The 11314-nt window shown below is 58.8% G+C and overlaps 1 protein-coding gene across 2 annotated transcripts; it reads right to left on the reverse strand.

Annotated features, from left to right (window-relative positions):
- Nucleotides 1-2462: 2462 nt before the first annotated feature.
- On the reverse strand, nt 2463-6804 carry SNX11 (sorting nexin 11). Of its 2 annotated transcripts, XM_085313029.1 has the most exons (6): nt 6751-6804; nt 6249-6335; nt 5998-6098; nt 5651-5749; nt 5206-5418; nt 2463-3702 (listed from the first exon to the last, which is right to left on the reverse strand). In XM_085313029.1, the coding sequence occupies exons 1-6, from the start codon at nt 6769-6771 to the stop codon at nt 3576-3578; spliced, it is 648 nt and encodes a 215-aa protein (XP_085169155.1). In that variant the 5' UTR covers nt 6772-6804; the 3' UTR covers nt 2463-3575. The 2 variants fall into 2 exon arrangements, with proteins under 2 accessions (XP_085169155.1, XP_085169154.1); XM_085313028.1 differs by lacking the exon at nt 6249-6335 and having other exon boundaries at nt 6751-6795.
- Between the last annotated feature and the right edge of the window lie 4510 nt (nt 6805-11314).

Consider the following 11314-nt stretch of genomic DNA (forward strand, 5'->3'; position numbering starts at 1 on the left):
GGGGCAGGCGCAGGGCTGCGGGGGGACGTTCGAAGCCGTCCCGGCGCCTGGTGCGTCGCCGGGCTCCGGCACGGCGCCTCGCTCCCTCCTGCAAAGGCGCCGGGTGGATCCGAGTTGGCCACCGGTGCCACCCCCCTGCCAGAAACKCCCCTGGCGTGGAGGGCGGGTTTGGGACACCCCGAGCTCGGCCGCGCAGGGCTTCTCCAGCCCCCCCGGCGTTTGAGAGCTCTGCTTCTCGGGCAGCTCCAGAGACCTTTCAGCAGCCGCAGCCGCTGCAGCCCCGTTCCTGGGGGCCAGGGAAGGAGGCACCTGGCCGGGTTATTAGCGGGATCAGAGCTGGTCCCTCGGCTGGGATCACTGCGTAATTACAGTCATTTTCTAGCCGTGTGCAGCACAACGAATGTTTAATCGGGGTCTGGCTGGCTCCGTCTCACAGCCCGCGTCGCCCACGCGCAGGGCTCGTGCGAGGCCAGACCCCGGCCCTCGCCGGGGGCCGAGCAGATGCCCGGGCCGGGCAGGACACGCTCGCGCCTGGGGGGCGGCTGGCGAGGACGGGCGCTGCGGCYGTGTTGCACCCGTGCTGGCGGATGTGCGGGTTACAGACGCCGGCAGCACCTTCCCCGGCAGCCGGCTGCGTCAGGGGCCGTGCAGCCCTTTCCCAGGCTGCCGCTGCACCAGATGGCACCAGATGCCGCAAGGATGGGCTCGCTGCCTCGGTTTGCTGCCTTCGCCACGGTGGCCTTGGCAGCAGCGAGGGGTCTGTCCCGCTCTGCAGCAGCAGCGGGGAGCCCTGCACGCTGCTGCAGGCCGGGCCAGGGCAACGGTGGAGGGAGGCTGACAGGAGCAGGGTGCTCGGGCCGAGCCGCGGCTGGTGCCGGGCGATTTGCACGAGCCCCAGCGCGGAGCAGGAGTGGTTCGAGCGCGGCGGTGGCCGCCCGGGATCCCTCGCGGAGGCAGCACGGAGGCCCGGCTCGGCCGGCGCGGCRCAGCGGGACGCGCACGCTGCGATTTGTTTGCCCAGACTCGGGAGCCAGCCGTGCTGGGGGGGCGAGGAGGATGGGCTGTCTGAAGCGGCTGGCCGGCTGCCAAGCCGCCGGGCTGTTTCTGGCAGCAGCGGGGAGGAGAGAGATGTGCCAGGCTGCGAGGGAGCAGGGAGGGGGGGCCGAGCCGTCCTCGCCTGCTCCGAGGCGAAGGTTACCTTGAACGGCTCCGCGGCCCCGACCCCGCGCCGGCGGCAGCCGGAGTTACGGCTCCGTGCCCGGAGCTGGCTCGCAGACTGCCGTTCCCTGCTGTGGCCGCAGCTTGGCTCGCGCAAAGCCACCGCGGGGCCCCCCCATCTCTGCAGCAAAGCGGCCCTGCACGGTGCCTCCCGGTCGCGGGCACCTCTCAGGCCGCGTCCCCGCGGAGCCGGGGGCTCCCTCGGGCCATGTTTGCTCAGCGCCGCGTGGGCACGGCGAGGGCTGCTGCCCCCCACCACCATGAGCCGGGTCTGCCTCTGACTCACTGTTTTCCCAACAGCTTTGCAAAGCTGATCACCACCACTAAAAATAATTTCCACCTGGCTCTGAAATGCAGCTGGTGCCGGGGAGCAGCGGGCACCGCGYGGCTCTGCCGGGGCTCAGGCCTTCCCTCCCCGCGGCATTAGCTGCCCCAGGCCGCGAGAGGGGCCGAGCCCCTGCTCCAAGCCTGGCTCTAGCAGCTACAAGGTCACTGCAGAGGCTCAGCAGTTGCCATTTCCAAGTCTGCCGTACGCAGGAAGCCCCAGCGAAGGATGCCCCCAAGCTGGGTGCTGGGCCAGGCACGAGCCTTGCTCCGGGGCTGGATGGAGCCCCGGCTGCGCGTGGGCGAGGGCCGCGGGCTCAGCTGGCCTCGCAGCTGCGCCGTTCGGAGCCRTGCACTTATGAATACGCACGGGGCGATGGTGGTAGCGCTCCCGCGCGCCAGCATCTGCCAGCCTTCRCCCTGAACTTCTCCTGCCATTTCAGACGCACCTCGGTGGGTTTCCAACCCTCCCTCCCCTTCCCCGATCAGTGCCTGCCCCCCCACCTTTGCCCCGCGCAGAGGGCTGAACCCCAACCCCAGTCCAGCCCTGTGTAAATTCTTCTCTCGCCTGGGGCCCCAGTGTTGTTGACGGTGGTGGCAGGTAGCACGTCAGAAACCAGCTCTGTAACGGAGCCGACTCAAACCTCAGAGCCGCAGACAGCAGCTCCGGCAGCAGCAGGGCCTCCAGCGCAGCCCCAGCCCTGCGGCGACAAGRTGGGATCCCGCAGCACCCGTCTGTCCCATCCCACCTCTCCTCCAAGCCACCCWTGGCAGGGTCACCCCTGCTGACTCCAACAGCATAGCCTTGGTGGGAGAGGGGCAATAACCTGCTCTTCTCCCTAAAGCAGTTAGCTGGGCCTCGGCTCTGCTCRGCTCTCTCCACCCGCGCAGCGAGGACACACGTGGCCAGCACCAGTGAGGCTCTTCTACTTCRTTTTTATTTCAAGTCGGAGCATGTCAGCTCTGCCTTCATCGTGCTCAGGGTAGCAGGAAAGAGCGCAGGAAAGCACAGGGAGCAGTGTCAAGAGCAACCGGAGCCCAGGCACTGCCGGGCACCGACTCCAGGGAAGCTACCAGCTCCTTCTCTCCTAGCAAACAAACTGCATACTGGCTGTGTGCCCTCTAAGTTCCCTTGCTGTCCCCCCCACCAGGTTCCCAACTGTGCACAAAAGTGTGTGAAAAAAGGACATTTGCTCTCCTGCAGGAGCTCACCTGGAAGTGGCTTCCCCTCAATGGGGCCAGAGCAGAGAAACTGCCTCCCATCTACCTCCTCACTGCTTCGTTCCCAAGCCCTGCGCTCCCAGGGCACAGGAGATCCCAGGCAACAGCCCCCAAGGGGAGCATGTCCCCGTTCATCCCAGCTGCGCACAACCTGTGGGGCACATGGTGCCAGGAGGCCCCAGGTGTGGATACGGTATCTGCACCCAGCATGTGGGCTGCAGCTCAGCGCAGCTGAGACACCACCGCTGCGGAAGCGCAGCATGGCTATTACCGGGGAAATAGAGCCGCTGCTGCCTGCGCTTCAGCTAGGGAACCGAGCTCAAGAAACCCACGAGGACAGAGCTGGGCAGCAGCCAGCCCCTGCTTGCAGCCGGCGGCCCCGCACCAGGGCCAGAGCACTCCCTGCTTGTGCTGGATGTGAGCCATCGAGCCATACCTGACCCTGCACCRGGCAAGGGACATGCCAAGAACATGGGGCCCTGCTGGCAGGGCAGAGCAGCCATCTAAGCCCTCCTACTGCTCCAGTCAGAGGGCAAAGGCCATGGGAACAACAAACACAGGTTTCACTAACCACTAGATTTCTTCTCTGAARAGAAGAGCTATATGAACACACTGCCTGGGACGTCTAGAGTCCAGAGGCAGCAGGGAGAAAGCACGTGAGCCCTGGACACTGCAAAGCCAAGGACAAGGCTGCATTCCCAGTACAGCCCCGGTTCTGTAGCCCTGGACATCCCTCCAGGCTCAGTGGTGGCCATCTTCACCCAGCGAGCGCTGCAGGTCCCAGAAAGGGCAGGCGAGGTCGCTAGAGCCATTTACTGTGTCTTGTGCTCAGCCGGTGCGTCCAGACTGTCTGTGTGGGTGTCCTCCATGCCAAAGTCACTCCAGTGAGGGAAGGTCTCTAGGCAGCTTGGACCCTGTGGGCTTCCCAGGCCAGCACAGCTAGAATGAGAAAACAGGTCAGRATGGAGAAAGGATCCAAGGAAGATGCAGGGCCCTGGCCACACAGAGCAAGCTGGGGTTCCCATGTGTCTCCAAGTTATCTGCAGCTGATTTGGTGCGATCCCTTGTGCCCAACAAAGGCCACTTYCCTTCTGCACAGCCCCACGGCAGCCCCTGCTCTCAACCAGCTAGCCCAGCCACGGCAGCAGCCACTCACCCTCGCACAAGGGCCTAGAGTAGGAAGGAGAAGACTGCCACTGGAGACAGGGAGGTGGTGCTGGCAGGTGCCTGGGATGTAGGAAGCCACAGTGCCTGGGCACCTACCCATTAGCTTGGGCTGCTGTGTTCCCTCAACCCCCCCTTTGTAAACCAGAAAGGCTCTATTTAAAAACAGATCTCTTGCTGGAGTCCAGACACCTTTTTCTTCCTACTATTTGAAAACCAAGATGAAAAAAAACTACAGGGACTAGGTGGTGCAGAAGGCCAGACAGAGTCTCCTGGTAAGCAGGTAAACATGTCATTGGAGGAGCGGGGGACCCAGAGCATGTCTGCCAGGTGCACCAGGCTGCCAGCAAGCACAGCCAGGGACCCAGTGCCTGCTGCAGGACCCGTGCGTTAGCCAGGACACATGCGGGTGATGTCTGTGCTTGTTTAACTACTTGCAGGGAGCTGCAGTGGTGGCACCTTCAGGATGCTCTCCCTCATCGTGTCCGTCACCTCCCCAAGTGCAAAACACCCTTGACTGCCTGCATGAGAGTAGCAGCCTCACAGCTCCCGCTGGGAAACACCTGGTTAATTCCTCAGCACACGGTAAGCGCTCTGAAGAGCGTGAGGAATTGCACAACCCACTCATGCTACAAGGACCAAGACAAAATGCACAGAAAGCCTGAGCTCTGAAAGCCTCCAAAGGCGCCTTGCTCCCCAGAGATTAATGGAGRAAAGCATCTAAAGACTCCTCTAAATCTCAGCTTAAGTTCTTCCAAGAGACTCAAGCTCTTCTCTGCTAAGCCTCGGCAAAGGCCAGAACAGGTCAGACACCCCCAGGGAGCCTGGAGGGCAGTACAGGAGAGTGCTGGGGAGCCTGAGATGTCTGGCTCCCTTCGTCTAACCACCACAAATCCTGCCCATTCAGCATGCAGGGCTGGGGGGACACATGCCACACTTAATTCCCTTAAATGCCTGTAACAATGATGGGACAAGCAGCTCAAAAAGGGTCATGGATCCCTAGAAAGCCCAGCAGCTCCTTCTTTCRTGGCAGGGGCTGTTTCCTCTTGGTGAAACTTCCTTGCACAGACGCCAGACATGTCAAATCAGGCTGTAGCCAGCCTCACAGCTGCAAGCACTGACGAGGGAAGGTACAGAGAGCRAGTCACTGAGTGGCTCAGAGCACTGCCATCAGCACGCCCTGCTTGAGCCAGCACAGAGCAGCTCGAAGCACAAAGGAGCTTGGGTCTGCCCAGCTCGTGCTACCTCTGGGCCAGAGTCCTTCCCCACCTGCATTACCTGCCGTGCAGGTCTCCTCCTGGCAGCAGCATGGGGCGAGTCTCTTCCTCCTGCACCCAGCCACAGTTGGACATGGCATAGTGCAGGATGGCTTCTGTCACTGTCAGCGAGCCCTGGCCTTGCACACACGCCTCTATCTCGGGCACTGAGAGCTGGCTCTGCAGGAAGAGGTGCAGCCGGCTGTCGGAGAGGAGGACCACGTTCTGCACAACCCTGCACACAGACAGAACAAGGCAAGAGTGGTGCAGGTCCCCAGAAGCACAGAGCACACGCAGGATATGGGAGGTCCTGCCCATCTGACAGCTCATGGGCCCCATGCAGCCAGGGTGAAACACTGACTGCTCTACATCCAGCTCGCAGCCAGCATCAGCAAAGCAAGACTGGAGCAGGAAGTCCTCTCCCTCCATCGAGCCCCAGCAAGGGCATGTTCAAATGCTTTACTCACTTCTCCAGGAACTGCTGTAGCCCCTGTCTCCGCTTCTCAATGAACTCATCCGTGCTGCCCACAAAGAAGGTGGATTTTCCAGGCAGCTCTGGGACTGGCCTGCAGGAACAGAGAAGAAGCAGTTCAAAATTGGGTCACCCCAATGTCACAGCAAGGAGACATGGGGGGCACTGCAGCAGCATCCAGGACCCTGCTTCGTGCAGGGCTGGATCCCAGGAGCTCAGATAGCCCGTTCTCCGCCTTTTCCATCCACACCATTTGAGAGAGCACATGGGGTCTCTGGGCGACCAGAAACACAGGGTATGGCTGCAGCTGGAGGAAAGGAGGTGGGCACAAGACATGCTTACACCAAGCCTGCATTCTTCTGGAGCTGCCTCCTCAGCCACACAAATTCACGGTACCGGCGCCGCACACATGAGGTCTTGGCAGTAAAGGCCTTGCTGTTGGTCTGCAAAAAAACCATGGCATCAGGGCTGTGGCTCCTTCCATCCTTTTCAAGACAGGCAGACGTGGCCATACAATGCCACTCACGAGACTCACGCATGGCACAAGTGARCTCTGCAGTTCACCCTCCACCCCCTTGCCAGCTTCAACTCACATGGAGGAAGATTTTATAATCCACATAGGAGTTCCAAGAGCCTTCGTTCTGCACCCGGGGGTCCTGCACACGCACTGTGGTCAGCTCCTGGTGGCACAAACACGGCCTGAGCGCAGGGAGGCAGTGCTCACGGCCCGCACCGGCATCGCCGCCGCTCGCTCACACAGAGCAGCAGAGGCGGACGAGGGGCACGGCCTTCATGCAGGGCTCAGAGGTGCTCCTGGGTCAGGTACCCACAGCCACCCCCGGCTCATCCTGCTGAACAGGTAACCCACCCACTCCAGCCTGCCCAAGGGGCAGCGTGATCCCTGCGCAGACAGCTCAGATCCCTCCAGCATTTCCCATCCTCATTGCCAGCTACCCCGCAGCTCTGTCTGCCTGGGACCCTGCCCAGCCTTCAGCACCGCTCACCCCTCCAGAGTGCTCAGCCCAAGACCATTTGCTCCAGCAATGCCAAACCCTAGCCAAGGGGAGACAAATCCAATGTTAAAAAGGGTCTTACTTCTTCTCGGTTCTCCAACATCCTAGAGCCAGAGCCCAGAGGGGAACATCTGTACAGAAGATAAAAGAAAAAGAAGAAAGGATTAGYGAGACAAACACGATCCAACCCTCAGTCAGAATCTGCACTAGTCCCCGATGTACCCTGCATCCCCAGGCCAGACATCCTCCACCTCAGTCCCATCCAACAGCATCCCTCCAGCCCCCACATAGTCATCATCTTGGGTCCTTTCTGCTCAGTCACCACCAAATACCTTTCTACTCCTCTCTCCCCTAAGGGCTGCTGTGCACCAGCACTAAACTCCCATGGGCTCCCGAGGCAATGCTCTTGCTGGAGTGTGCTGGAGACTGCTCAGCGACCACAGCCAGAGCCTGAGGCAGCCCTTTCCTCCACAACTCATCTGCAGGTCATCTCTACCCACAGAGAGGCACCAGGCTCCTGTGGCCTTGTGAGACGGCACTGAAATCCCCGCGCTACAGGCAGAGGTGAGCAGGACTCCAAGCTCAGAGCCTCCCCTTGCTCCTGGGAGACATCCAGCCCATCCTCTCCTCCAGGAGCAGCAGGGTTGCAGCCCACAAGGGAGTCCCAGCAACGGTGCTGGGCACCTGGGAAGGGTTTTAACCACCCAAGGAGGGGAAGGGGACAGCCAGCTCTGAGGCAGCATGCTCCACTGAGAGTAACAAGGTCTCCTGGAAGGCTGGACAACGCTCCCGAAGAGCCCTCATGGCGCACAAAGTCTGTTTGGTCGCGTTGGAGCCATGAGGAGCTGAGCTGGCAGCCCCAGACTGCTGCTGCTGTTTCTCCTTCCCTGGTATAAGTCTGGACAACCTGTTAGCTGGGAACAGCCTCCTCGCCAAACGGCACCAAGCCCCCAGGTTCCCTGTGACACCTCCACCCAGAGCCAGAACCAGCAGTACAGGAGGGAGACAGGCTGGGAGAGCCTGTCCCAGCCCATTCCCCATGCTGCATGGGCAGGTGTGCACTGAAACGCCGGGGAGCTGGTTCAGCTGGAGAGGAGAAAACCCTGCTTTAATCACACAGATCCTTCTCTTCCTGGCCTCCCTCTCCCTCTGCTGTAGGCAGTCAGCTGCCCAGCATGAGCCCAGCTGGGACATTTGAGCAGGGAAAAACAGCCAGCCCACCCTGGGGTCTGCTGCCAGCCTTGTCCATGAGACCCAGTGGACCAGTGCTCCTAGGCTGTGAGAGAAAACCTGCTTTTCATCTGCAGACACCAGCTCTGCAGCTGCTGCCACAGTAAGTTTCCCACTAGCACCAGATACACATAGGCCATTTTTCTCCRACTCTTTCACAATTCAGCTGTTGAAGCAACAAATTCAGTGCCTCGGTTTCCCTGTGCAGTTAGATTTCGTGTCTGCATTGCAACCATTCTCACTTGCGCTCTCCTTCGCCCCCCGACTCCTCCCAGCAGGAAAGGGGGGAGCTGGGCAGCGTTTGCGAAGCCCACGGGGACCTGCGGAGCTGCGCAGCGAACCCCTGCCTGTCGGCTCTAGCGCTTTCCCGGCTCAGCTACGCCGTGAGCTGTTCACGCGCTCCCGTCGCGCAAACCACTTCCTCTGCCACATCTCTCTGGCATTGCYGGGTCCTGCGGGATGGTGTCAGCCAATTTGCTGCTCCATTACATGCTCCTGTGGTAATTCCTGTKCTGCAACCACACCACGAACAGAGAGCCAGGGCTCTGGGGATGGGGGACAGCCAGATAACCCCTCCCCAGCAATAACTGCGTCGCAGTGCAGCCAGTGAAACCCCTCCCAGACAGGGCACATCCTCCCAGACACCACACAGACCAAGGCTGCTCATCAGGGGGAGCTGGAAGACCGAGCGTGTTCAGTGTCCTGGTTTCACCTCCTCTAGCTGGATTGTTTGCAACGTGTTTTGGAGCCCCTGGGATGAACCGGCAGCTCAGGACTTTGCCTGTCACAGCTCCGGCTCCCGAGGGACACGGCTGCCTCGTCACCAAGGCAAAGCAACCCTTCACCTGTTCCCAGTTCCTGGAGTCTTGCCTTTTAGGCCATGAGAGCTGCCAAGCGCCAGGCAGCGCTGGAAACACAACCTTTATTTATATGCTCAGATGTGAAGCAAAGCTCTTCTGAAGACAGAGCTAATTTTAGCTGGGACAAGGGGAGGGGTGAGCCACAAACTATGTTTTAAAAAATCTGGCTCCACTGGTTTGTAGGTCCTTTCCGCAAGACCTCAGCCATTCGATTCACACTAGAAAGCACAGAAAGTGTTAATAAACAGTGGAGATGAGTTTCAGGAGAGACAGCAAAGAACCCTGTTTCAGGAGAGACAGCAAGCAGCTTCTGGATATCTCCAAGTAACTGAACTCTTGCTGGAGCTGGGTCAGGCTGCTGCTGTTTCCAATTTGAGCTGCAAGGGGGAGGGCAAGGGGAACCTACCAAAAACACAACACTTCACTGCACATGATTCTTCCCCCAGAGAAGGAGCCAAATGTGACATTAGTCACTTTGCTGAGTGCAATAACAGGGGAGCTCAGCTCCTCCCCCGTGCTGGGGGCTCCCATCCAGAACCATCTCAGAGGCACAACTTGACCATTACGTTCCTCGGCCTCCTCAGAGACATTGCCCTGGTCCTGTTGCTTTTAGAGCTCCTTGCTCTGCGTAACAGCCCTGCTTAGATTAAAAATGCAGGAGGGAGGAGGAGGAAAAAAAGAAAAAACAAAAGACTCAAATCACTTAATGGAATARCAGAGAACTGCCAGGAAGAGAAATTTAATTTCCCAGCTACTGAGAGGGTGCTCCAAAGAGCAGAGACCCAGGAGGGGCAGACAACTCTCTGCTAATCAGCGAGGAAGTGGACAGGCTGAGGGAGAACAGAGGTGGGTTAGTCAGAGAGCAGCAGCACTCACAGACCCCGGCAGCCTGGGGCAGAGGGACCAGCTGGTAATCAGGAGCCTCGGGCAGAGCTAGAAAGACTAGTTTGCACCAGGACACCGGAATTTGGCTTGGAGGCCTAGCATATCACAAAGGCTTAATTATTTGTTTAAAGATGACCTGGGAAGCAGCGCTCACATCTTTTACTCATAGTTTCATTTAGCATTGTACCAGGAAATGCATAATCTCATTTAAGCTTTATTTAGAGCTAATTGATCTTAATTTGATAAATCAACTTAAACCAAATGGAGAAGGCAGCTTGGAATTAGCTTTAAACAGTGATGCCAAATCCTCCTTTGGAGTTTTTGCTTAGGGCCTCAGTTTAAGGGGCCCTGGGATACATGGTTTGTGTTTGGTTTAGTCTTCCTCCAATTTGCATTTTAGTGTTTTCAGGGCTGACACTTTCAGTGCCTTCTACCTGGAAGGACAAGAGAGTTGGGAGCCAAATTTAAACCCCATTATCTGAGCAGCCTCATGACTTCTAACCTCATTTCGAGACTAGCTTGTGACTCCAGAGTGACTGGGCAGCAGCGCCGAGGAGGGGGTTCTGCACTGTCTTCCCACGGGCAGACCAAGTCTGGGCTTAACCCGTTTAAAAGTCAGTCAGCACAGCTCAGGATATGACAAAGCCTTCGTTTTTAACAGAACAGAGAAGTGGTCCAACTCCACACTGCCAAGTCAGCCCCATACACACACTTCTTAGAGATAAAGTGTTTGTTGTTATCTTTTGCTCACTGACTTTTATCTGCCTGGCTGACTCAGACACATCCTTAGCGGTCTGTAACCCTCCTTGCCAGCGGGGTTTGCATCGAACACTCTTGTCTACCAGCACACTTCAATGCCCACGTCATGCATCTCCCGACCTGCAGCTCTGCACCCCCTCCGGGACCAGAGGAGACCCTCCCTCCCCCAGAGCTGCTCCCCGCACAGCTCCAGGCCAGCCCGCTGGTGGCCCGAGGTGTCACTTCCATCCTTGCCAGAAACAGAAGGACTCCAGGCCCAAACTGAATTCCAGTTTAGCTTTGAGTTTTGAGGAAAGCTTCACAGAAGAGTTCCACAGCAGGAGAACAAACAAAAACAAGTCCATCTTGTTTCTGCTTTTACTTGTCACACTTGGACAGAGTAACGAACTGGATTTCCATTYGAAAGCAGACCTCGGAGAGATTTTCTGAAATTGTCTTCCCTTCTAGTAGGGAAAGGGCTCCACATCCARACACCCCCAGAAAGGATTTCCCCGCTTCATCCTTTCCAAATGGAACGAGATTTTGCCAAACAGACAGATGCCATACATACACCTAGACGAGGCACCTATACACCCTGTACAAGCAGGGGCTGGCTGTCGCCCGCTCTGTGCCCCTCCAGGACAGCACTCGGAGCACCATCAACGTTGCTATTTCCCATGTTTTACGCGGGCAGGGGATGATTCTGCTGCGAGGCGGTTACCCCCGCACAGCTCCCCAGCAGCAGGGGCCGCGGCAGGTAAGGGGGTCCCTGCCCTCCGTGGTCACAGCCGGGGCAAAGCCCTCGTCCCAGGGCCACCCCCGGGGACTAGCAGGGCAAGACCCCATCCTAGTACCACCCCGCAGGACGCTGCCAGCCTCAACGCCACCCCCAGGGGCGGCACCAGGGCAAGGATCTGCCCCGCCGTAGCTCTG

This window comes from Rhea americana, unplaced genomic scaffold (genome assembly GCF_003343005.1).
Source record: "Rhea americana isolate MKP2758 unplaced genomic scaffold, rheAme1 scaffold_374, whole genome shotgun sequence".
Classification (NCBI taxonomy): Eukaryota; Metazoa; Chordata; class Aves; order Rheiformes; family Rheidae; genus Rhea; species Rhea americana.

What these genes read in the sequence shown, in the direction of transcription:
- SNX11 (XM_085313029.1), bottom strand. Translation starts at nt 6,771, where the DNA reads ATGTTGGAGAACCGAGAAGAA. An exon ending in CTACAGCAGTTCCTGGAGAA is followed by an intron (nt 5,419 to 5,650) that starts GTGAGTAAAGCA and finishes GTCTGTGTGCAG; the next exon opens with GGTTGTGCAGAACGTGGTCC. An exon ending in GGAGGAGACCTGCACGGCAG is followed by an intron (nt 3,703 to 5,205) that starts GTAATGCAGGTG and finishes TTCTCATTCTAG; the next exon opens with CTGTGCTGGCCTGGGAAGCC.